At 44.5% G+C, this 27600-nt stretch overlaps 1 protein-coding gene across 1 annotated transcript in view; it reads left to right on the top strand.

Moving 5' to 3' along the window:
• LOC147465875 (uncharacterized) overlaps positions 1–27600 on the top strand; it is a 124524-nt gene extending 96924 nt beyond the window's left edge. The window contains exons 5-6 of the mRNA XM_086501189.1: positions 1537–1593; positions 27073–27600. Of these exons, the coding sequence (XP_086357315.1) occupies positions 1537–1593; positions 27073–27099 (84 nt within the window). The 3' untranslated portion in view covers positions 27100–27600. The remainder of the gene's footprint in view (positions 1–1536; positions 1594–27072) is intronic.

Genomic DNA, 27600 nt, shown 5'->3' with positions numbered 1-27600 from the left:
TAGAATGTGATCGATCCAAGTCCAACCAAAACCATCCTCATCCCTGCAAAACAAGCTTCAACGTTAACGTCACCTACAAGTCAACATGAGGTTTTTATGAACCTCTAGGCTCCAACACCAATGGCTACAGCCTTAGAAGAATCATTGTCCAATAATATCTCAACATCAATACCAACACAAACCTTCAACAATTGGGCTGAATTTCTACGAGGTTTAGTTCTTGGAATTGATTCTTTGATATAGGTAGGCAAGCCTCCCCATCAAAAGCCCTTGTCTGCATAAATTTTGTGTTGCATGAATTAGGGCCACATTATCGGGGCCGTGCATAGACACTTAATGCTAAAATTCCATGTACATGCACAAAAATGCTTGTATCTAATCCAGGTGGGGGGAGGAAATTTTCCAAACCCAAGCTAAATCTGTTATGGGCATCATTTTGGATTGAATTTTTTCCGTCTTTGGAACTTTTTGCATTTAATTTTAATGCCCGTAGAATAACCAATTAGACTAGAGAAATGGAGATATTTAAACGGGTGTGTACATAATTATCAATAAATGGAATGTGACCTTAGAACTTCCGGGGCACTTTTTCCCTCATTAGGAGGTTTTTTCTCTTAATGCATATATTAAGCCCTCTCATTTTCTTTTTCATTGTGTTCTTTTCTTTTTTATGTTTTGCTTTTTATTTTATTGGTAGCCTCTCAAATATGCAAGCAAGAATAAATCTAAAGATAAGGACCGTTATTAGTTTGCTCGTCATGCGCTTTAGGTCAACCTCAATAGTTAAAACCAAGCTGGAGCTAATTGATCCCCCACAACTTGTTTGTACGACACCTTTGGTTTCACAGGTATTCATTATTACTAACATAAGGTCCAAAGTGAAGTTTTTATTGCCACAATCTTCATTAGCAACCACTTCTTAACACGTCCATCAAAAGTCTACATAGGTTTTCCACGTGCTTATATAGAGAAAATTGATAAACGGCTAAAATCTTTTATAGAAGTACCCTCGAGAGCACCAATAAGTACTCACAATGAACAGGCCTTGGAAACGTGAAGTATACATAACTATACTTCATGTTATGAGTTAACCTCAATAGGTTCAGTATTGCATCAAAAGGTCTTGTAAGCAATATCCAAGAAAATTGCTTAATGACATATCTAGAAAATTCTTATGAGAATGGTCTAACTACCAAAGCATGCATTTGTGTGCATCCATGTAATTGCATGTACTCTTAATTCCTAAATGAATTTATAGGTTCAAAGCAAAGCTTCACACAGTTGACGTGAAACGCCACATTGATGAAACTTCACTAGAGTCGACCCATGCCATCCAAAACACTAAACGTATGCCTGAGGACATGCACAAACAAGGTGGGGGGAATGTTAGAGGAAGTCAATGAACACAAGTCAAAGCAAAAAGTCAAAAAGTCAAAAAGTCAAAAAGTCAAACTTATGCCTCTAAATAATAAGGGTGTAGCTTTTTTTATTTGATTTCTTAGGTGCTTTTCTTACCAATTTGTATGGAATGTATAGATAGGGAAGAGGATGGAGGCAGCCATGAAGATTGAAGAATCTTGCAGTACAAGTGATGTGAGTTTGGCCTTATAAATTGAAGAATGTATTCTCTTTGCTAAGAATTCTCTCCTTGTATAACTTTTGCTTTACTATCATGATCAAAATAATTGTGCATTGGATTTTCCATGTGTAGTTTTATTATTATTGTATGCTATGCAACTATTTTTCATTGTAGATATTTTGGTATTTGCTTATCTAGGAACTATATGATATATTGATATTCAAGGGGGGGAGGTTGGAGAAGGGGGGTGCGGAAGGGGGGCACCACAAGGTGTTGAAATCAATGTTAGAATTCTCTACCATTGGTCATAATATTCTCTTGTTTGAAAATCACCCTTTTTTTTTTGGTTTTGGGGGGGGGGGGGGACTTTTAATATGCTAGTTTCATCTTCATTTTTCACTTTTTGCTACTAGCTCTCCTACCTCCAACTTTCCCACATTCTAGCAGTCAAGCATCATGGATCCCATGCAAGAATTCCTTGCCTTCCTTGAGGACATTGCTTTCCTACATACATGTTTTACTCCTAAGCCCGACACTGACACCACCTTGATCTACACCATTATGTGTGACATATTCATGATTATGTGTATAGGTGGCTTGTCAAGTATTCCGTGGTGCTCAACATGTATGCAGGACTATGGATCCCCACCAATCTCATCATCCATGTGTACAAGGGCAACGTGGCCTTTGTCCAACTTTTAGGTCGCTTCCAGGATATTGCTCAAAGTGCCAGACACCAGGTGGTACTCGCCCCTTGAAAAGGCAAGATTGGCTACACTTTCTTCTTATGCCAAGCTATCATAATCTTTTGCAACATGAGACACCCGCGTCTTTCCAGACTCACATGAACCCAAAACACTCATTGTTAAGCCGACCGGCGAGGCCAACCAGTACCCCGCTAGGATTGCAGCCCCCTTGACCAAGGGTCCATCATCTTCCGCGTCAATCTCATCACTTCCATATGATGACAAGGCATCCAACGTTAACCCCTGAGGCGGAAATGTCTCTCCTGGCATCTATTCTAGTGGGGAGCGAGGAGTACATCTACCTTCATGATATTGTGAATGCATGCTCCCTACGCATGCATGGTGCTTCAACTTGTTTGCCACACATGGAGAACTTGACATCGACCACCAAGACTCACATGAAGATGAAGTTATCTTGCTCCTAGTAGGCAATACCGTCCTGGACTCTACCGTAATGTTTTCGACCAATGTTGCAGCTATCGAGCAAGCACAAGTGACTAAGGAGGATTTCCTTGCAGTACAAGCTAGCATGTTGGCCAAGCACTCTCTTTGCCAAGGCTTGAGGAAGCCCCGAGATCTCAGACCAGTGTGGAAGCCTTTCTACGATTGTCCATCAATAACTAGGTAACCTTGGATACGATGAGCTTGATCAACAACAAGAGGCTTGGCAAAGTGCTTTTGTAATGTATTTTAACTAAAGTGAAATTTTTTTAATAGGATGTGATTGACATGGATCCATGGGCACAAAGATGCGATCGGAAGTGCAAGGTCTTCGGGTCACAGTCGGCTCTTGCTTACTACATTGGGAGGTTCAAATCGGGCAACATCATGTTTGTGCACAAGGACTTTTAGCCCCCAAGGCCAGGCTATTACCTCTTTGCATTGAAATATCTCTCCAAAGTGCTTTGCCTTTCAACCATCGCTCAAACTGTGCACATGATTGTGCTTGTTGCTATGTCCCTTCTAGGAGTGAACTTCCGTGACCTTGTGCTAGTCCACATTGCATTATTACACAAGCCATTGGCATTGCAGATCCCATCCACCAGGTTGCCCAAATTGTGTTAGAGAATGCAATGCCCCAAGCCCAAAAGCGAAGAAAAATTGTAGTGAAAAGGATCCTCAAGGACAAGCCCGACAAAGCATAAGAATTTCTTAAATGAAAAAAGTGTTTGCCATCTCTGTATCTCATTTTGTGTTGTGTACTTTCATTTGTGATATACTACTTGGTCTTGTGGAGCTTTTCATTACCTAGGCAAATTCCACTTGGCAAAACTTCTCGGACACTTCAACTTTTCCTAAGTCTACTTGATACTAGTTAGCACTTGGTTTGGCATTTGTATGCTTTGAAATAGGCAAAAATTGACAAAATCAATGTGATTGGACAATGTTTGACCTATGTGGTTCGGTCGAGAAAGCCTAGCTCGGCATTTCATACATGTGTATTCTAGCAGACTTTTAACATACATCTTACTTTTGGCTATGGCATTATGCTCCCTTTCCAGCCAAATAACCCTGTTGACTGGCCCTGGCAGCGGACGACAACCCTGATGTGCTTTAATGGCCTTACGGCCTTGGATATAATGGCCTTACAGCCTTGGACTGGCGGCCATGGTTCCCATGCGAGCTTGCTTCCTTATGGCCAAATGGATCTAGTAGCCCTTGGTGACTTGACGGCCCCACCTCGCTTAATTGCGCACGATTTTAGAAACCTCAAGACTCGGGCTTTTATTTTTGGCGGCCACACTTCACTATGACCTCACGGCCTCGCATGCCCTCGTCACTATGTAGCACGCGGGTGTGAGAGGGGATTGACGGTCACCAATAGGCAGCGCGGTGCGCTTTTGATTTGTGCCTTTGATGCAGAAGTGAACTAAGAGTAAACTAGGTGTGAACTAAATGTAAACTATGCTTGAACTATGTTTGTCCCCTAAAGTAAGACAAAGAGAATCTCTAACTAGGTGTGAACTCTTTAGAGTGAACTAGGGTTGAACTAGGCTATGAACTAAGTGTGAACTTGGCTTGAACTTAGAGTGAACTAAGTCTGTTAAAGCACGTTGAAAGACGCTTTGGTTTGCTCTACTTTCACAAACGAGCAGCAGATGTAGTGGTTAGAGTGACCTGTGTAGTAGTGAGAGGTTGCTGGCTCGAATCCTGGAGCGAAAACGAGACCTACATTTTTTCCTCCTGAAGGAAACGAACGTTCAAGATCTTCTATTGATTGTGGGCAATCGATCCCTTCTCGAGCACGCGTGGTACTTCGTGACATGCCTCGCATCTTCGATGATTAGCAGCTTCACTCTAGCTCTAGTGTCCACTCGGACCATGGACACTTGTGCTCTTTATATTTTTGACACAAATTCACGGTCAGTATGTCCCTCATGGCCACTCACGGTCCTATAGCCTTATGGTCAAGTTGATTATGGCAACACGTTTTAGCGACCCCTCTACCTTGCCCCTTTTGTGTTCTACCGGCGTTATGTACGTTGAAGTTCGATGGCCTCTACCCCTACAGAGTCATTGACTTGCCTCACAACCTCTGCCCCTAATGTGTGTAAGTGTGTGTGTGTGGGGGGGATGTTCATGTATGGGCAAGTGTATGTGGGTATATGTGAGTGTGTGGTTATGTGTCCATGTATGTGTGGATATGTGTATGTGGTACGTACATGGTGGCGTGTGTATGTAGAGTGTGCAAAAGTGTGTGCAATTTTGTGTATATGGATGTAGGTGTACCCAAGTAGTAGACACACACTCTCTCTCTCTCTCTCTCTCTATAATTCTACTCAACCCAGACTCTACTGACATAATCGCAAACATGAAATTCCCTGTAAATCCAATACAATATGCAACCAATATGAGTAGTGGGTGTGGATGCGGGCACATGTGGACTGCAGTATGGGTGTGCACAAATGTGGTGGATGTACTAAATACGTTCGGTGTGTAAATGGGTGTATGTGGGACGGAGATGGGTGTGTGTAATGCTAAACTAAATTCTATCTAACTAAAAAAATCTGCCAAATCATGGAATTAAAGTGGGTAGCTACAAAAAATGTAAAAATACATATATCATCATCCTCAAGTATCCAAAACGGATCATACACAGTAAGGTTGAATCTTTGAAAATCCTAATTTTCTAAATATGAGAACTTTGGTGTGATTTGAGGTGGGATATACTCTAGGTTATGCATAGAATTTGGGCTTTACACATTTGCGCCAAATTAATGCCCAATTTTTAACAAATCATTCATAATTATTTGGCCTTTTTTATTAATTAGAATTTAATTGCTAATTAAAGAAGGTTTATAGAAGTGGTCGTGAGGAGAACAGGTACATACTAATTTTTGGCATACTCTATTCCCCTCAGCTTGGAGATGAGAGTCCTACATCTAGCACACATCCTAGGTCTTTTGCATCACTTTTGCCAGCACCCCAGCTTCCTCCTAAACCACCTCCAGATTCCCAACATCGAGGCATACTTTGACATCTGGCACTTCTGACCTTCAGGGCCCTAGAGTGATTTAGATCCAATTAGGAGTGAGATACACAAAGAAATACACGTCAACCGTATTGCCCTACCCTTCGGGAGATATACCCTAGCACCTGTATAGCTGTCGTTGAGCTTTCATGCTCACATTCCACACAAATTCTTGCCAGTTCACAGCCCATGCACAAGAAGTTTTGGACAAATTCTCACAATAATTCCCACATTGTGACTTACCTCAACGTCATGAGCTTTTGTGAGGGAGGCACTGCATACCTAGCTAGGTACGATTGGGGACAGGGGACCGCCGGCCCCAGTGGGGGGCCGGTGGTCCCCTGTCCCCAATCGTACCTAGCTCGGTATGCGGTGCCACTCGAGCAGAAGCTCATGATGTTATGCATTGTATGAAAAACACTGAAAAAGACTCCGTTTTCCTACATGAGAAAAATTATAAATATTCTTGTGATGATGTTTCCTACCACAAGCATACATGTGAGAGAGGCTGTAGAGATTGAGGAGCCCACTCAGATGAGCCCTGTACATAGAGCTTTCCACCCGAGGAGTGTTACCCCAGTCGAGACTAGAGATATGCCGATGAGGATCCCATCACACTCTTTAGAGATTTTGCTATACTTTTTGAGGAGGTACACCTCAATTTCTTGACCTTCAAGAACACATGTATGGGAGACGTGTACTTTCTACTAAGCATGAGACCACTCCCTACTAGCTAGTTCAAGCTCGCTCACATGCTACCTTGCCAGATTTTTTGGTTGATGACTCTTGGGGTTACTTTCTAACTACCATTACATCTACCCAGGACACTATACGAGCACATCTGATGATTGCGTAGACACTCTGACACGTCCTAGGCTAATGAAGTTGCATAGACGAGAGGATACCATGACGTATGTTGATGATTTGGATCGTAGATATAGATGAGATCAGGCTAGTGGATCCCACAATACCTTGCTAAGATTAGCATCCTATCTTCTAAGAGATCCCGGTGAGAGGATTTACAGGAGCATAGATCACATAGTGTACACTTTGACTAGTGGATTTCCCTACTATTCACAACCTAGATTTGAACCTACATGTGAGATGACAATCACATGCACTTCCACATCCTATGGATTCACCCACCTAGATGAGATCCATTCACATGAGGTCACCTCCTATATCTCCACCACAGAGACATGTTCTGCCATAGAGCACTATTGATTCTGTCAGGTCTCAAGTTATAGAGACAAAGGAATCCAGTGCCCTGTTGAGGAGAGGACGATGTTAGAGCAACCAATGATAGATACATTTGAGGATAGTAGTTCTTCACCACATGTGCCGCCTAGCGATCTTGGTGTAGTAACATACATGGCTTAATTAATTCAGAGTTTAACGTCATTAGCATTGCCCTTAGGTAGATAACATTGACTTTGGACTAGCTCAAGCTGCTATGCGTCTATCTTTAGTTAGCAAATATCATGTGCATGCTGGCCTTGTCACGAATTATCTTAAGAACATGCACACATACATTTCAAGAGCATATGCCATGACATGAGCTTTATCATACCATTCTAGGCTGTTATGATATGATGCACTTATGCTTGTGAAGTCTATTGCGTGGTAATTTAACCTTATTTATGGTAATCTTAGAGATGAGATTCAACTTAATGTTTGATTAGGAATTTACATGTAATATTGGGTTTAGATGATTGCTTCTACCTATTAGTTAAGGGTCATGGGAAATGCACCAAAAAATGGGATGGCTATACAAAAAAGAAAGGCCTAAGAATGGCTACAAAAGAAGAGCATCTATATGTTTGTGCTATGTGTGGTCTATTTCCTTAATGATTCATTGTAGGCAAGGGGAAAAACTCTATCTCTAGTATTAGAGCCCTAAACCAATGCCTTGGGTTGTTAAGGGTTAGCCTCGCCTATTCTGAGCTAGTAGATTCATGGAGAAGGCCATGTCAATAACATAGAACTATGGTTGATCCTTTTCTCGCCTGAGGATGCTCGCCATTGTAATGTGCTTGCATTATCATACTGCATCAAAAAAAAAGAAATATCAAAGTCTGCTTGAGATTGAACTTCAATAGCTTCATTTTATCCTATATGCAAGTTAAGTATTTGTTTACACATTAAGAATGGAATCTTTTATCTAAGTTCATAAGTTTTGTACTTGAATTGTCTATCACTGAAATGATTTATGTATTACCATAAATAAGAATTGCCTTCATGAGCTGATGATGGTTATGAGGGAAACCAAACTAGGAAGAACCAAACCTGGAGGAAGAAGGGAAGAAAATCCTCGCCGATAAAGGAATTACGGTCCAGGTACCAGTGAGAGCAAGTCAGAGGAAGACAGAGATGGGCGACACAAACCTCTGGCCCTTGAAAAGTTTAAGGGGCAGTGGAGCTCCTTAATACTCATCAAGTGGTTCCCTGAGGTGTATAATTATTTGAATATGAGCAGGATTGGGTGGAGGAAATGGGTGAGAGTGGCTTCCACATTACTCACTGACGATGCCTACACATGGTTCATGACTGACGAAGAAGAAACCCACCAATGGACGAGGTGGGAGCAATTGAAGCTAGCCATGCAAGGCTACTTCATTCCAAATAATGAATTGTTCAAAATATATGACGAGTAGAGAAACCTCAAACAAGAGGAAACTCTACCAGATTACAATACCAAGTATCAACAGGTGATGCTATAGGTGGTGGGGAATATGGATCCAATAGATCAACTACAATAGATTCTTTTTGGACCAAGGCATGGATCTAAAGGGAAATTGAGAAGCAAAATTCCAACATGTGGGAGGAAGCAGTGAACATGGTCGAGAAGGCGTACGACACAGAAGGAGTCACGCAGGAAGCAAGCGTGCATAATTTTGGAACAAAGAAAATTGAAAATGGTGGTGGCGGCCAACAAGAAGTAAAGCCATGAAGACCTGTTCACAATAGGAGACTTAGTGCTGGTCAGTTCCCACAACATCTCCTAGCCCAAGAATCTCACGTCCAAGTTCAACCATTGATTCTATGGGCCATACAAGGTGCTACAAAGCTTCAATAACGTGACTTACAAGCTAAATCTACCACCAAAAACCAAGATTCACAACAGCTTCCATGTGAGTCTAGTCAAGTTCTTTTTCACCGGAGAAAAGTATGGGCACAACTTACCAACATATGTAAAGGATGATGTGCCATATGAGTTGTAAGCCATCCTCAAATCTCACCCAATCCACCAAGGCACTAAACCTCATGTAAAAGGGTTTGACAGGCCTCTCAACGAGACCTTAGGTGTGTTGGAGAACAGCTCATGGAGATAGATGGACCTCTCGTCCTCCAACACTACGAACTCCTAAACTAGAGTGCTTCGTTAGCTACATTGACACAATTTGACAGCCATTTGATTTAAGAACATGAAACAAGAACATAAGTGAATTGAGAATGGAACTATATATATTAATGAAACTGTTTGATGTTTATAATACAGATACTGATGCCAAATGAGTCAAAGAATTAATAAAATCTAAAAGCCAAGGATAAATTTAAACATGTTGCTCTCTAATCTGTTTAGCTTGTTGTCCATACGACACAAATGCGATTAACAAGGCAATCTAGTTGTTGTTTGAGAGAAACAAAACAATAGATCATATCGGACAGATGGTTAGTAGTTTTGCTGTCTCAGAAAAGAGAGAGAGAGAGAGAGAGAGAGAGAGAGAAGAAGAAGAAGAAGAGAATTTTTACGTTGTAGGAAAGTATCTCGAGAGACCTAGAGTTGAACAAGATTTTAGAAATTGGATATATATATATATATATATATATATATATATATATATATATATATATATATATATATATATATATATATATATAGAGAGAGAGAGAGAGAGAGAGAGAGAGAGAGAGAGTTTGTTATCGCTCATTAAAGCATGTTTCCATGGTTTTTGATTGGTATGCCCTCTAGTACGCTATGATCGCGACACCCATTTTTTATCCGCGTACCTTGAAAAAGAACCATAAGAAGAGTTAGAATTTATAGAAATTGATGATACCGATCATTTGAAATATATTTATTTTAAGATGTTGTTTCCTTTTTATGTTTGGAAAAAAAAGAAAACATGCAAGTCTCCTTGCATGGGGGAGTTTGCACAGTCCTTCCCAATTCTTATAATACGAGGGAACGTGCCATTCCCACCGAAGCATGCAATTTTCAGTGCATTCATTTCACAGCGTTCTCAGCAATCAAGAGTAAAATGTGGTAGTTCTTACTTAGCGTACAGTCAAATATCTCATGCTTGTAAATGTACAAGAGTTTTATCGAGGCTTCTTTATATGTTGACTGCAATGAAACATAATAACATCATGAAGGTCTCATAAGTAGGATGCATGAAACATTTTTCTAACTTCGAATATTTTACAATTAATATAAAAATCAAAACAATTTGTCAGTATTTGCACCAATCCAAATACAATGCTATTTCACAACAAAGCTTTGGCATTTTTCATAACGATTGAAATGTCAACGGAAAAACTCTAACTCTTTATTAGAGCTTGCTTGCAATAATGGAGTTGGATATATCTTGGAATTCTGGTTGTCTGGCTTTAAGTCCAGCACTACTCATTTGCAATAGCCATGGAGAAGCTGTGGGCTACCAGTAGCATAGGTAATTGCATATATAGAGATGCGTTTCACATTAGCTGAAAAGTGTCCAGAGCTTCCTTGCCTCGCTCATGTACAACACATCCTGCAATCAGTGAAATTTGAAAGAGCGACGCAAGTGAACGGTTGCGAGATGTATGTTTTGAGCTAGAGAGCTCTTGATTACGCATAGTACCACATGCCTCCAAGATGCAAGCATATGTGATTGCATATAGAGAGATGTGCTCACTTCGCATCAGTTGAAAATAGTCTAGAGCTTCTTGGTCCCACCTCTGTTCGGTACATCTCGCTATCAATGCAATCTGAGAGAGGGATACATGTAAAGGATTGTGAGATGTATGTTTCGAGCTAGAGAGCTCTTGATTGTGCATCTTCCTGTATTCTGAGCCATAGCCGGCTCTACGAGTCTTTGTTTTCAATGACTACTCGATAAGCAGCAGGTTGATTGCTAGAGGTGTTCTCCTTTTATGTAAAAGGGTTGAAGGAAATATGTTTTGAGCTTTTTGTGTTGAGCATATTCCGCGATAAATGTGTTCCAAGAGACCACATTCCAGACAGAAAGCTGCTCAAGCATGTTTTGTGCTTTCTCAAGAGCCCCACATCTCGCATATGTGGTTGTTTCTCCTACGTAGTGCCACATGCTCTTAAGATGCAAGCGTAGGTGATTACATCAGGAGAAATATCCTTGCTTCGCATGTTGGAAACAGCCAGCCAGAGCATCGTCGCTGTCGGGCTTATCTCACAATCAATGCACTTGAGGAGACGACATTCCGGACATGAACGCAGTGCCACATGCATTCAAGACGAAATCATAGGTGATTGCATCTGGAGAGATGCCTTGGCTTTGCATCTGTTGAAAACAGACCAAGGCTTTTGCCCATCTCAGCATCTTCTAAATTTCCAGATACCTTCAAGATGCAAGCATAGGTGACTGCATCTAGAGAGATGCACCGCATCTTCCAAACCGTGCCCCTGTCTCGCATATCCTACAATCAATGCCTTCCAAGAGGTGACATTCCATACAAGAAGCTCTTCAAGCAACTTTTGTGCTTTTGAAGAACACCATATTTTGCATACATGTCGTCCCAGGAAATGCAAAGCACAACTTTTCAGCAGCCCTTGAGTAACAATATCATCGTGCATTTTGTTGCCCATGAGTGTTAGCGCCATCTGAATTGCCACACGCCTTCAAGATGCAAGCATAGGTGATTATATCAGGAGAAATTTCCTCACTTTGCATGTTGGAAGCAGCTAGCCAGAGCTTCTTGGCCTCGTCATTGTCGGGCATATCCCGCAATCAATGCACTTGAAGAGACGACATTCCGGCAGCCAGCAGAGCTTCTTGGGCTTGTCCCTGTTATCAACGCACTTGAAGAGACGACATTCCGGACATCAATGCAGTGCCACATGCCTTCAAAACGGAAGCATAGGTGATTGCATCTTGAGAGATGCCCTGGCTTTGCATCTGTTGAAAACAGCCCGGGGCTTTTGCCCATCTTAGCATCTTCCAAATTGCCAGATGCCTTCAAGAAGCAAGCATAGGTGATTGCATCTAAAGAGATGCGCTCGCTTTAGCCCCTCAAGAACTCACTGTGCTTTGTGAAGATGAGTTTCAATAACCATGTCGTTCGCACCTAGCAATCAATGTGGTTGAGAAAAACGCAATCAATAGAAAAAGTGCATCAAGGACTTTTTGGAGTTCCGTGAGGGCACCACATTGGGCATGCATATTAGGCAAAACACCGTTGGGCATGACAATCTTCTCCAATAACCCGCAGATAGCAATTTCATCATCATGAATTGTCAAACCCATGTGAAGGTCTTGCATAAGGTGACCAACTTCCAAGGTGCAAGCATGGGTGAATCGATCTGGAAGAAGACGTTTCCTGTGAAAAGCTTTTGATGCACATGAGAGTTGTTTTTGCTGGCAAGCAGAAAGGCATGGATCGCGGCTACACATCTCCTCGAGCGCTTTCCGTGCGTTCTGAAGAGCACCATATTTGGCGTATACATCTTCCAAGGCAAAGTCAAGCACAACTTCTTTCCTGTATTGCTCATTGGCCTTGCTCTTGTTGCACACAGCCCACAATGAGTGCATTCCTAAGATTCAACATTCTGCGTAGAAAGCTGAAAACAATCTAGAGCTTTCTGGCCCTGCTCCTGCGATGCGTATCCCACGACCAATGCATTGAAAGAGACGCCATTCCCATTGTTCAATGCATTTGACAAGTAATATTTCTGGCAAAATGGTCATGAAGAACATGCCCATCTCGTATTGCATCTTAGAAAAATAATTCAAAGCTTCCTCACCTACCCTTGCTTCGCATATCTGGATATAAAAGCACTCTAAGGGACTTCGTCCGGAGAGAGGCCCTCGCTTCGCATCTGTTGAAAACAGACTAGATCTTTCTCATGTGGGGCGAATCCTGCAATCAATGCACTCCAAGAGTCCACACTTTGGATAGCCTTGCTTTGCATCTGTTCAAAAAATCCGAGGGCTTTTGCCCATCTCTGCATCTTCCAAAATGCGACATGCCTTCAAGATGCAAGCTTAGGTGATTGCAACTAGAGAGATGTGCTTGTTTTATATACAAAGAAGTGCTCACTTCGCATCAACTGAAAATACTCTAGAGCTTGCTTGCTTTGCTGACGGTTAGCGCATCCCACAACCAGTGCATTCCAAGAGTGAACGTTCCTATTAGGAAGCTGAAAACGGCCTGAAGCTTTCACATCAATTGAAAATATTCTAGAGCTCGCTCACTTCCCTCATGTTCGGCACATCTCGCAACCAATGCCTTCCAAGAGTCAACACTCCGGATAGAAAAGCTGAAAACAGGCCAAGGCTTTCTCACCCTACTCCTACGGTGTATATCCCATGACCAGTGCATTCCAAGCGACGCCATTCCCATCAGTCAATGCACCTGACAGGCAATATCTCGGTCATCAAGAACATGCCCGGGTTGTATTGGCATTTTCGCGTAAAAAAGCACTTCAGGAGACTTCGTCCATTGGGAAACCCTCGCTTTTCATGAAAGCATAGGTGATTGCATTCGGAGAGATGTCGTCACTTTGCATCTATTGAAAACAGCGAGTGTCATAAACTGCTGACGTGTCAAAGCCCTGAAGAATGGAGCCAACTTGCAGATGCCGGCCGAGGGGCCTAAACCCTAAGAATAACAAGTAACAGAAGAAGAAGTCCTACCAACTTATGGGGACCCCGTCTAATGGGGCCCCAACAACATCAAGGAATTAAAATAAAGCAGAATCCACCCACACACACATGGAAAAGCTGATGATGTGGCAGCTATATGGACGCTCCGGATTTTGCGCTGACAGTGCTAACCTGGCAGATTTCCGCAAAAGACGCTGGCAGTGCTGACATGGAAGTTGTACGGATTTCCGTGATTTACGCTGGTAGCTTTTTGGCATTGCTTTTGGACCAGAAGCTTTTGAGTTTGAAGGCTTTTCATGTAAATTGCTTTTCATAGGCCAAGGGCCTTTAAATATGTGCTAAGGGCTCATTCTCTGGCATGCTTCCTGGAGAAGGTGCAGAGTCTGGAGTATCGGCTTGTACTTTGATAATGCAATATAAAGAAATCCAGAAAGGGGCACCAAGGTTTGGGGCCAATACTCTCTAGGGTGGAATTATGTCACTCCATGTCGCGTGTCGTCTCTCTCTCTCTCTCAGTTCAGTTATCATTGAAGTGCTAAAAGTTTGTTCAGTCTGTTCTTTTCTATTGGCATGTGGGTGCCCGTCTTGTGACAGCGAGGGGGGCTTTTGCCCATCTTAGCATCCTCCAAATTGCCACACGCCTTCAAGATGCAAGCAGAGGTGATTGCATCTACAGAGATGCGCTTGCAGAACACCATGGAGAAATCATCACTTTTTTGAAACGCAGCACATTTGACAAGAATATCGACCAAGATTGTGCCAAGCATGACATGTTTTTTCATCAGACTCTGGCCAACAATAATAGGCTGATTGTATATGATCGTATCGACCTCTTGTGTAGAGCAACATGTCTTTAAGATGCATCGTAGGTGATTGCATCTGGAGAGGGGTCCTCGCTTCGCATCTACCAAAAACAGACTAGAGCTTTTCCCTGTTGGGAGAATCCTGCAATCAGTGCATCAAGAGTCCACACTCCGCATAGCCTTGCTTTGCATGTGTTCAAAACAGCCCAGGGGTTTTGCCCATCTTTGCATCTTCAAAATTGCAACATGCCTTCAAGATGCAAGCATAGGTGATTGCATCTGGAGAGATGTGCTCGTTTCATATACAAAGATGTGCTCATTTCGCATCAACTGAAAATACTCCAGAGCTTGCTCGCTTCCCTGATGTTCGATGCATCCCGCAACCACTGCATTCCAAGAGTCAATACTCTTGATAGAAAGCTGAAAACAGCCTAAAGCTTTCGCATCAGCTTGAAATATTCTAGAGCTTGCTCACTTCCCTGATGTTCGGCAAAAGAAGGTCGATTCCAATATGCCGATGAGGCAAACAGTGACATTGTCGACCTTCTACTGCTGGAATGAATAGGGAGGAGCTTGGCCTACAGACTCTACTGTACCGAAGAATGCTCTCGCCATGTCGACGAGGTAGGCTTTTCTTCATGGCTCTTTGCTTTCATGTGAACAGGTATAAGGTGCCAGTACAACAGCTAGCTGGGCGTTGCCACTTCCAATACCATAGATGGGTGTTGCCACTCCCAACACCATAGATCAGAGGATGAGTCGAAGGCAGTAGGGTCCGCGTTTGATGGTTCCATTAAAGCTCTGCACGAGCAAGTACTTTTAACTTTTGGCTCCATTGCTTTCTCTTATATGACTTCATATGTGAGTAGAAGCTGCTAATTAACCTCCTAATAAGTTGCTTAAGCGTAGGATAAATGCGAGCTATTTTGGAGCACAGAAGAAAAGCATGGAAAGAGAAGGGTAATCTGTAGACCCACATCCAACAATGCTTGTTACCTCCTAATAAGTTGCTTAAGCGTAGGGTAAATGCGAGCTATTTTGGAGCACAAAAGAAAAGCATGGAAAGAGAAGGGTAATCTGTAGACCCACATCCAGCAATGCTTGTAACTTCCTGTAGTACTAGCTAGAAAGAAGTCGCAGCCTCCTGTAGCAATTACTCCTTTGAGTATGTGTGTGCGGAAATTATAACGTGCTGCGATAAGTTTTGGTGATTCGACTACAGATCAGACCAACTGATCATCGATTGAAATTTGATATCTTCTGCTTCAGTAGCACTAGTAGAACATACCTCTGACGTGAGTTGATCGCACAAAATATCTGAGCTTTGGGAGTGCTCATCACGTCGGCAAGCATCCGAAGTACTCTCCAGCTTGATGATCTATGAAATATTACCAGGTTTGAAAGATCTTCGATACTCCTTTCCGGTTCTGTCCGGCTTGTTGCTACGCGGGCATACTGCGCGGAAAAGAACTGGTGTGAATAAGGTAGTTGAAGCTGGACATATTGTCCAACTAGCCATTGGGTCTTGTTGCACACAAAGCTGTCGAGGAGGTAGGCTTTTCTTCATGGCTCTTTGCTTTCATGTGAACAGGTATAAGGTGCCAGTACAACTAGCTGGGCGTTGCTACTTCCAATACCATAGATGGGTGTTGCCACTCCTAGCAACAGAGATCAGAGGATGAGTCGAAGGCAGTAGCGATTCCAATATGCCGATGAGGCAAACAGTGACATTGTCGACCTTCTGCTGGAATGAATAGGGAAGAGCTTGGCCTACAGACTCTATGCTACTGAAGAATGCTCTGGCCATGTCGAGGAGGTAGGCTTTTCTTCATGGCTCTTTGCTTTCATGTGAACAGGTATAAGGTGCCAGTACAACAACTAGCTGGGCGTTGCTACTTCCAATACCATAGATGGGTGTTGCCACTCCTAGCAACATAGATCGGATGATGAGTCGAAGGCAATAGGGTTCGCGTTTGATGGTTCCATTAAAGCTCTGCGCAAGCAAGTACTTTTAACTTTTGTCTCGATTGCTTTCTCTTATATGACTTCATATGTGAGTAGAAGCTGCTAATTAACCTCCTAATAAGTTGCTTAAGCGTAGGGTAAATGCGATCTATTTTGGAGCACAGAAGAAAAGCATGGAAAGAGAAGGGTAATATGTAGACCCACATCCTGCAATGCTTGTTACTTCCTGCAGTACTAGCTAGAAAGAAGTCTCAGCCTCCTGTAGCAATTACTCCTATGAGTATGTATGTGTGGAAATTATAACGTGCTACGATGATGGCTTTGGTTGAAAGGAGCGTCAAAAGATGCTACTAGCTTCATAGCCTTCTCTCTCTCTCTCTCAAGCAGTGGCCAGAGACAAAGAAGTCTCAGCCTCCTGTAGCAATTACTCCTATGAGTATGTGTGTGTGGAAATTATAACGTGCTGTGATGATGGATTTGGTTGAAAGGAGGAGTGTCAAAAGATGCTACTAGCTTCATAGCCCTCTCTCTCTCTCTCTCTCTCTCTCTCTCTCTCTCTCTCTCTCTCTCTCAAACAGTGGCCAGAGACAAACCTGTAGACAAAGCTCCGAGCTACTTTTGGGAACCTGCGAACTGCTTGTGAAGAAGATCGAATTGCTGCTGAGAGCCTTATCTTTCTCTCTCTCTCTCTCTCTCTCTCTCTCTCTCTCTCTCTCTCTCTCTCTCTCTCTCTCTCTCTCTCTCTCTCTCAAACAGTGGCCAGAGACAAACCTGCAGACAAAGCTGCGAGCTGCTTCTGGGAACCTCCGAACTAAGATCGAATTGCTGCTGAGAGTTGGCAGTTGGAAGTCGGAAGTTTTTCATCGCAGTGGTATTTTTTATAAAAGAGCAGCCACGTAAAAATCAGAGGCCAGGATTTGAAATTGCCTCCTACTCTAACGAAGTATTAGGTACCTTCTTGCCTAGGTAGCTGCACTTCTTTACTTGACGAGGACGTCAAGTTCCACGTGGCCTTAGTGAGTGTGAGAAACATACACTCCGCACGTTCCTAATGCCATACCCCCCACACTCAAAAAAGTGGGATTTATATCCAGAGGGCTTGGTGCTCCTGGGGTATGCTAGCCCATGCCGAATTTAAGGGGTTATAAGGGGTATGAGCCTCCCGAGAACGGCCACGGGAGGGGGACCCCCACCTAGACACGGTAGCCTCACTCCACGCACTCGCGCACCGTGGGGACTCCACGCAAGGTTCCCCGGGGCACGCTATGACCCTCCGTCAGTGCGGCGGAGCCTGAGGCTACGTGGGGCTAGGGACCCGGAACGCAAGACCCGCGAAGACCCGCGAAACGCAAACGGCCGTCGACCCATGGAACGCAACCACGCCCGAGCCGGTCCCGTCCGAGCCGGGCCCTCCTGAGCCGGTGCCGTCCGCGCCAGGACCCCTTGAAGCAACACCTCGACCCGAGCCGGTCCCGTCCGAGCCGGGCCCTCCTGAGCCGGTGCCGTCCGCGCCAGGACCCCTTGAAGAAACACCCCGACCCGAGCCGGTCCCGTCCGAGCCGGGCCCCAAAGGTCCCCTCCCCGACGCGCCCACATTCTGGGGCGTCACAGGGGTATGAGCCTCCCGAGAACGGCCACGGGAGGGGACCCCCCACCTAGACACGCTAGCCTCACTCCACGCACTTGCGAACCGTGGGGACTCCACGCAAGGTTCCCCGGGGCACGCTATGACCCTCCGTCAGTGCGGCGGAGCCTGAGGCTACGTGGGGCTAGGGACCCGGAACGCAAGACCCGCGAAACGCAAACGGCCGTCGACCCATGGAACGCAACCACGCCCGAGCCGGTCCCGTCCGAGCCGGGCCCCCGTGAAGGCAATTCGACCCGAGCCGGTCCCGTCCGAGCCGGGCCCTCCTGAGCCGGTGCCGTCCGCGCCAGGACCCCTTGACACAACACCTCGACCCAAGCCGGTCCCGTCCGAGCTGGGCCCTCCTGAGCCGGTGCCGTCCGCGACAGGACCCCTTGAAGAAACACCCCGACCTGAGCCGGTCCCGTCCGAGCCAGGCCCTTGAAGACAAAACGTCCCCTCCCCGACGCGCCCAGATTCTGGGGCGTCACACTTGGTATCAGAGCTCAGTAAAAGAGCTCCTGGAAAAGAGCTGCAGACCGACGTGCCCGACGCGCACGATCCTCACGACGACTCCAACCGCAATGGCCCGGGTCGTCAAAATCTTGGTGAAGAGAGCTCCAGAAAGCAACCCACGCCCCCATCCCCGTGACGCGTCCAAACACCGGGCCGTCACCCGTGACCCGCGCCGGCCCCGATCCGAGCCGGGCACCTCCAACACACAAAAAGGAAAGATGCGAGCCAGACAGGGCTCTCCACATGACAAAAAGGAAAGATGCGAGCCAGACAGGACTCTTTATATCAAAAACATAGAACCACCAAAAACGCGACGAACCAAGCCAACGGTGTTCGTCGCGCCCCGGCCACGTTTGTGGCCCATGCTGAGCTGAAGACCCATTCAAGTCTACAAAGAGACCACAGGGCCCCGAGCTTGCCCTCCAAATGACGTCCAAACAGGGACAAACTTCGCAAGTGCTGCATTGCAACGGACTCTCCTTCCAATTCGGCTTTCAAGAAGCCTCCGCGCGGACCAACACAGCAGGTGGCTCCGCGCACACTGGGTTACCTATTCGGGGAATGCTCAAGTATGGGGAATTCTACTTGGGTGTTCAAAGCATATCTTTTCAGCCTTCTGCCAAAAATCCAAAAATAAACACACACCTTTATTTTCAAAAATGACAAAGACAAAGCATACTACCTACTTGCATTTTGGGAACAGTTTTGCTCACTTGCACTTATATGCACCCCTTAGTCCCTTGGCCTCATGCATAGCCAAACACTCTTTTTCCCACGTTCGACGAGGTCGTCGAACTCTCTTCAACCGGGGGTGTATATAAGGGGTATGAGCCTCCCGAGAACGGCCACGGGAGGGGACCCCCCACCTAGACACGCTAGCCTCACTCCACACACTCACGCACCGTGGGGACTCCACGCAAGGTTCCCCGGGGCACGCTATGACCCTCCGTCAGTGCGGCGGAGCCTGAGGCTACGTGGGGCTAGGGACCCGGAACGCAAGACCCGCGAAACGCAAACGGCCGTCGACCCATGGAACGCAACCACGCCCGAGCCGGTCCCGTCCGAGCCGGGCCCTCTTGAGCCGGTGCCGTCCGCGCCAGGACCCCTTGACACAACACCTCGACCCGAGCCGGTCCCGTCCGAGCCGGGCCCTCCTGAGCCGGTGCCGTCCGCGCCAGGACCCCTTGAAGAAACACCCCGACCCGAGCCGGCGGTCCCGTCCGAGCCGGGCCCTTGAAGACAAAACGTCCCCTCCCCGACGCGCCCAGATTCGTGCCATGCGCTACTGCGCAACTTCTCTCTTTGTCTACTTTGAAGCAGGGGACGCTATCTTGGACAGAGGCGGCTGGTTGCACTCTACTTTGCCAAAAATCTAGGTTGCCTGTGGAGATGGTGGCATGTGCTCCTTGGCTGCCAAAAGCTTAGGCAGCGAGCAGGCTCGTCTATGCTCTCTACTTGCCACAACCTAAGTATGAGTGTCCATGTGTATATATACATTTCAATAAATTGTATATATTTGAATGTAAACAAACTATAGTCAAGAAAAGAGAGAGAAAGGAAAGAAGTTGCTCAATGCCAAATGGGTAGAGAGAGTCACGTGGAAACTCCGATGAGCATGGACACAAATTTGCGCGTCAATATTTGTCTTTTCTACGTAAAATGAAGCAGCACAGCTATCTTGGACAGAGGAGGCTGGCTGTGCTCTGCTTTGCCAAAAACTTAGGTTGCATGTGGAGATGGCGGCATGTGCTCCTTGCCTGCAAAAGCTTAGCAAAGAGCAGCCTGCCCCCGCTCCCTGCCTGCCACAACCTAAGTATGAGTAATGTGTATGTATGCATTTCAATAAATTGTATACATTTGAATGTAACTATATTCAAGAAAAGAGAGAGGAATGAAAGAAGTTTTCCAATGCCAAATGGATAGAGAGTCACGTGGAAACTCCTATGAGCATAGACACAAATTTGCTCGCCAAGATCTTCCTTTTCTACCTAAAATGAAGCAGCGCACATTGTCTAGGACAGAGAAGGTTGGCTACGCTCTGCTTTGCCAAAAACCTAGGTTGCCTGTGGAGATGGCGGCTTGTGCTCCTTGCCGGCCAAAAGCTTAGACAGCGAGCAGATTCATTGCGCTCCTTGCTGCCACAACCTAAGTATGAGTGTCCATGTGTAAATATACATTTCAATAAATTGCATACATTTGAATGTAAACATACTATAGTCAAGAAAAGAGAGAGAAAGGAAAGAAATTGCCCAATGCCAAATGGGTGGAGAGTCACTTAGAAACTCCTATGAGCATGGACACAAATTTTCTCGCCAATATCTGTCTTTTCTACCTGAAATGAAGCGCATGTTGTCTTGGACAGAGGAGGCTTGTTGCGCTCTCCTTTGCCAAAAACTTAGGTTGCACATGGAGATGGCAGATTGTGCTCCTTGCTTGCCAAAAGCTTAGGCAACGAGCAGGCTTGCCCGTGCTCCCTACCTACCATAACCTAAGTATGAGTGTCCATGTGTATATATACATTCCAATAAATTGTATACATCTGGACTTAAACAGACTATACTCAAGAAAAGAGAAAAAAAGGAAAGAAGTTGCCCGTTGCCAAATGGATAGAGAGTCAGTCACGTGGAAACTCCTATGAGCATGAACACAAATTTGCTCGCCAATATCTGCCTTTTCTGCTTAAAAGGTAGTGCCAATAAACCTTTTGTGGTCTGAAATTGGAATTGCGAGAGTACAGTGTGCTGTGCGCACATGGAGCACCCAATTGACATTGTGTTAATAAAATGTTGATGTGGCAACAAAAATTCATATGATGCATTGAGGACATCAATATAGAGCCATCCAATGAGGTTACGTTGTTGCGTCACAAACCTTGTGGGAACATATATATATATGGATGCGGGACACACCTAGCCTATTTGGAGAGTCTATTGCACTGGATGTGCAAAAAATCTTCCTTTCAAGCTTAGTCCATGCGGGTGCTAAGGTAGCCCCTTCAAATATCTTAAAGGTTAGACGCACTTCAGAACTTTTCCATGTGCAAAGCCCCTTGCGATGTAACTCAAGTTGTAAGCCCCAGGCTCATGGGTCGACCCCTAGGGGTTGAAAATGTAAGATCAGGACTCCGACCCTTCCTTGACTTGTAATGTCGAAAATGAATCCTTTTCTCTAATAAACAATTTCCATGCTAATCATAAAGAAGAGCGTAACCAAGGCGAGTGAGTCATTTGTAACTTAGGTAAACCAACTTGTGGGTTCAAGGCTTATAAGATCCTAATGGATGCCTTGGCCCCTAGGGAACAACCTAGGAGTACAAGATTTTGCTAGTTCCACATGCCTCAAACCCGGGCATGTACGGGTATGGTGTGATGCTAAGAATGATTCAAGCCAGTTACAAGGATGAGCAAGTTTGGCGATCGTGGCATTTTGGATGCCACTAAATACATAAAATGCGTGCACACACACACACACACACACCCCTGTGTGTGTGTGTGTGTGTGTGAGAGAGAGAGAGAGAGAGAGAGAGAGAGAGAGAGACCACACACACACACACACACACACATGCACATGTGTCGCATTTATGAGATTCCTTTCCTATTGCATGTGAGGTCAGCCAATGTAGAGATATGTGAGCTGAAAGAGTGGTTACAAGTGTCTATGCAAGACATAGAAGGCGAACAAGGACTACAAGAGTGGTTGTGTGAGATTTAAAAGGCTAAAAGATTGTAGTCCCCGTCTTTCTTGTTTATGTGAGGCCAGATCTTGAGGTGGTTGAGCTCAAAAAATTATTACAAGTGTTTGTGTGAGAATAAGAAGGCTGACAAGCCTGCAATCCCTATCCTTCCCAAGAGAGCTTAACCTCTACCATTTCTGGTGGGAGTTGGAGTTCTAAAGCATCATTGAGAGGCCGACAAGAATCCTACAGCATAGCATGCAAGGTAGCTTTTGTAGTGCTTGAACTTCATTAAGAAGGATCTAGACGTGCATGCAAGACATACCTTATGGACACTTTTGACGCCTCCTTCCCACACATGGTCTTTTGTAGACCCTAGATCACTTATGGCAACTAATTGTCTTTGAATGACTGCTTACTCATGGGGAGAGAGAGAGAGAGAGAGAGAGAGAGAGAGAGAGTATATGCCAACATAAGGGGAAGCTATCCCAAGACACCTTATAGCTCTATCTAGTAACCTAAGGACTACTTTTCAAGAGAGAATTGCAATAACCACTCCATCACGTATGTGAGTGTGTGTGTGTGTGTGTTTATAATGATAATCCAACAATAGATTGAATCATACAATCTATTGAACCATACAATATACAAGATTAAAATGAATGTACTACAATTCTATTTTGGAACAAATATGTTTATATATAAGTACAAATTGCTCTCATAATGATACAACGAAGCTACAATGTTTTATCACAAGGTGTTGAAAATCATAGCCGATGTGAATATGCTAGAACCCCATGTGGATTTGCTGCTACATCCACAATATCTACAACAATTCCAAGAAAAAAAAGATACTGGCAACAACTTGTTTGAAAAAAAGGATGTTTTTTACAAAATAGCCCATTCTCTCTAAAGAGACCGGCGCATGAGGTATTTTGTACGTGATCACAAAAGATTACCAAACGCTAAAAAATAAATCCCTCATTTGCAAGATAGTCTCATATGTTTTAGAAACATTTTGTTTGAAAAGTTTTTTTCAAAACAATCCATTTTTTCCAAAGAGACCGTCACATGAGGTATTTAGTATGTGATCATGCAGGATAATCCTTAGTAGGTGTTCAAGTAAGGAGATCTCCAAATTGGCCCGTGGCATGAACAAGAAGTTTTGGAGCAATTCTCACAATAATTCCCACATTGTGACTTACCTCAACATTATGAGCTTTTGTGAGGGAGGCACCACATACCTAGCTAGGTACGATTGGGGGCAGGGAACCGCCGGCCCGCCCAATGTGGTGCCTCTCGAGGAGAAGCTCATGATGTTATGCATTGTATGAAAAACATTGAAAAAGACTTCGTTTTCCTACATCAGAATATTTCTAAATCTTGTTGTGATGTAAGAAAATTGCATTTAAGAAAATTAAGCCATGGACTAGGCATCTCTCTCTCTCTCTCTCTCTCTCTCTCTCTCTCTCTCTCTCTCACACACACACACACACACACACACACATTTCCTCATTTGATGTTAGATTTCACCCTGGCAACATTGCTTGACTCTAGCATGGATGTTAATGGCCAATTCTTGGAGCATCCCATCAAGTCGGCATCATTAACAATGGCCATTTTGCTTTGAAACACGGGGGTGGGTGTTCTACAATGACTCCATCATTCTATGTTGTGCAAAAAAAAGTCCTAAAGTACCACAAAACTTGGACATCTGTCAACAATTCCTAGGGTATGGCCAAAACTTCTTTCTATTTTCAAGTAAAACAAGGTGAGGTATCACGAGGGCCTACGTCCAAGTCACATTGTACAAGAGTTTGAATTGACCTCAAGCCTCACGACTCACGAGCCGTCATTTGCGTGGCGCCGGCAGGGCCTGCGTCCAAGTCTGTCAATACATATGTCAAGAGTGGTGGTAAAGTTCTTACTGCTCAACGTCTTAGACCAATTTCCTTTCTAAAAGTCAGTTCCAAGTCACATATATACTACTAGTATGTGACCCGCGCGTTGCTGCGGCCAAGAAAATCATGGAAATTGGAGATCTCTCTCTCTCTCTCTCTCTCTCTCTCTCTCTCTCTCTCTCACACACACACACACACACACACACACACACACACACACACACACTTTTTTTTTGTAAATCTATTGATTAATTTACTAGTGGGAAACCTCAAAGCGAGGAAAACCCACCGAAAAGATCATATACAAGGGGAGGAGCACATAACTCCTCATCTGTAGAGCGTAGCTAAAAACATTCATATGAAAGCTGATGCACCTCTAAGGTGATATCACCAGCTTCCAAAGCAAACCGTAACGATTGCCTAAGAGAAAGCCTAAAGAGAGGGAATGGATCCGCATGAGTACGATGAAACATGTAAGCATTACGCTGACTCCACACAGTCCAGAAAGCCCAGTATCTGACCGACATGAAGAAGACCGCAAAACGCTGTAACGTCGGTGAGAAAATGCCAAATGCCCAAAACCTTTTGTGAAAGACAACCCCAGGAAAACGGAGCCGCAAACACGCCGATACATGTCGAAGGAAGTCTCTAGTAACGCAGCAATCCCACAGCAAGTGACAAATATCCTCTTCTGCAGTCGAGCAACGAACGCAAGAAGAAAGACGAATATGACGCGCTCGAAGAAAAGTGCCAACAGGAAGCACTCCAAGCAAACATCGCCAAAGAAACAGATGCTCCTTCAAAGGCTAATGGCTTTTCCACAAGGCAGAGAGAAGCCTCCTCCACCAGAGGTCAGATTTGTGCATGCGCCAAATGGCATTACAATGACCATCCAGCCATGGTCGTGGTAGAAGAATAGCATAGATGTGACTTGCAGAAATGGCTCGAAAAGGCGTTTTCCGAAAGGCCCAATCAAACATGCGATCACCATCAGGCAAAGGTGAAACAGGCAAAAAGTCGAGCAACATTCTTTGAAGCTCTCTCCAAAACTGACGGTAATGCATGCCCAACCCAAAACGACGAGCAGCCAAGGGAAACTCAAAAGTATATCCAGCCTCATCGACCACATCCTCAACCACTTGAATGCCACGACTAGAGAGAAAGTAAGCCTGACGGGGTGATCGGTCGACCAAAGTAAGAGAGTATGCCCGGCTCCAATGGAGACTTTCCAATCAGATCGAATCACCTTCCTGCCGAGGAGTCCACGATAAATGCATCGTAACCTCTTTCCAAGCAGATACTAGAGAGGAAGCAAGTGGACAACCAGGAATGTGCCCTTCCATCTTGCCAAAAACTACCTCCCAGAGAGAGGGTTGCGTGCGCGCGCACACACACACACACACACACACACACACACACAGACATATATAGGTAGGTGAGTGAGTGTGTGTGTGTGTGTGTGTGTGTGTGCGCGCGCGCGCTCGCCCACGTGTGAGGAGAATGGAACTATAGTCCTTGGAATCACTCCAGCAAGATAACAATGCATAACTATGCCTTCTGTCTCTTTCTCTCTCTCTCTCTCTCTCTCTCTCTCTCTCTCTCTCTCTCTCTCTCTCTCTCTCATATTAGATCTTGAGATCAAGACTCATCGAGTAGATCTCTGTTATCTCTTTTTTCCACCTTTTCTCCCTTTCTAAATTCTTTTGATTTGAGGATTGGATGGCTCTCTCTCTCTCTCTCTCTCTCTCTCTCAATGAGCACATGGAGTATTTTTAGTCAAATGGTTGCGAGCGACTCATTCTTCACCCAATTTCTAATAAATTCAAAGTGTCCATATCTCTTTGCTAATCAACCAACAACAATGTAACATATTTCTACCAGCTTGATTTTGTTGTGCCATGCTATCAAAACCATGACTTGCCAATAAACATGCTTTTCATGACCCTGTATTGGTTGAAGCAAGATAGGTTTTGGTTGGTGCTACGCTCTGGGGTCACTTTTGAAGGGCTACCAGGTTATCAAGGGAAGTCTCTCTCTCTCTCTCTCTCTCTCTCTCTCTCTCTCACACACACACACACACACACACACACACACACACACACTCACACACATTGACACACACACAAACACACAGAGACACACTCACACTCACAGTCACACACATCGACACACAGACACACTCACACTCACACTCACACATATCGACACGCGCACACACACTCACACACATCGACACACACACACACACATACAGTATGTCGAGTCATGGCTGCAAGTGCTCCCACCTAAGCCATCAACTCTTTTTCCTCAGCCCAAACACTCAGTGTCTTGAGGAAACCCATGTACACCCATTGCCTTGAGCACCCATTTGCTACTACCAAGCGTTCCCCACGAGAAAGCAGTGCCTCTACCCTGTTCACCTCTGCTTCACAACCAAGTTACTGCTGCTAAATATTGCAGCACCACCGCTAGGCCTATCATACCTATATGTGATCACCAGCAACTACCCTAATCAAGGTCTTGGTTCTACTTTTGGTGACCCACCTCATTCTTTCTCTTTCTTTGTCTAGTTGCTAGTGGTAGAGTGCTCTCTCTTTGTGTGTGTGTGTGTGTGTGTGTGTGTGTGTGTGTGTGTGTATCTCTCTAACACACATGTTGATGGTCACACACACACACACACACAGTGCACACGCATATGCGTACACACACACGCAAGTTGTCAGGCGTACAATTTCGGTTACTATAGTTTGCATGTTGTTGAAAAATGGTGGATTTTCACTCTCTCTCTCTCTCTCTCTCTCTCTCTCTCACACACACACACACACACACACACATGTTAACACGATGTCATGTTTATGATTTTGACTATTTCAAGGCATTGGGAAAGAATTGATTTGCATTGAATTTGGAGTACTTCATGTAATTTTTGAACGCTCTTTAATGTGCCTATAGAAAGGAGGACAACCAACAGGGACTTAACAACTCAATTTCGCTGTTGATCCAACATATCGTGCAAATCAACCAGAAGATGACATGTGGAGACCCTCACCTTCGTCTAATTTTTCAAGCTCCATTATAAAGAGTATAGATAATGGACTGTTGAATAATAGCATAAAATTATTGTGTACGCAAGGGCTTGAGAAAAACCTAGGTTTAGTGTAATCCCACCTACAAATTTGAAATAGTCAAAATCGTACACCTGACATCGTGTTAACTTGTGTGTGTGTGTGTGTGTGTGTGTGTGTGTGTGTGTGTGTGTGTGTGTGTGTGTGGAGTACTTCATATAATTTTTGAAGGCTCTTTAATGTGTCTATAGCAAGGAGGACAACCAGTAGGGACTCAACAACTCAATTTTGGTGTTGATCCAACATGCTGTGAAAATCAAACCAAAGGTGACATGTGGAGACCCTCACCTTCCTCTAGTTTTTCAAGCTCCATTATAAATATTATAGATAATGGACTATTGAATAATAGCAAAAA

The sequence above is a fragment of the Adiantum capillus-veneris genome, chromosome 1 (genome assembly GCF_014529385.1).
Source record: "Adiantum capillus-veneris isolate H3 chromosome 1, ASM1452938v2, whole genome shotgun sequence".
Classification (NCBI taxonomy): Eukaryota; Viridiplantae; Streptophyta; class Polypodiopsida; order Polypodiales; family Pteridaceae; genus Adiantum; species Adiantum capillus-veneris.
This window is presented reverse-complemented; position numbering and strand designations above follow the sequence as displayed.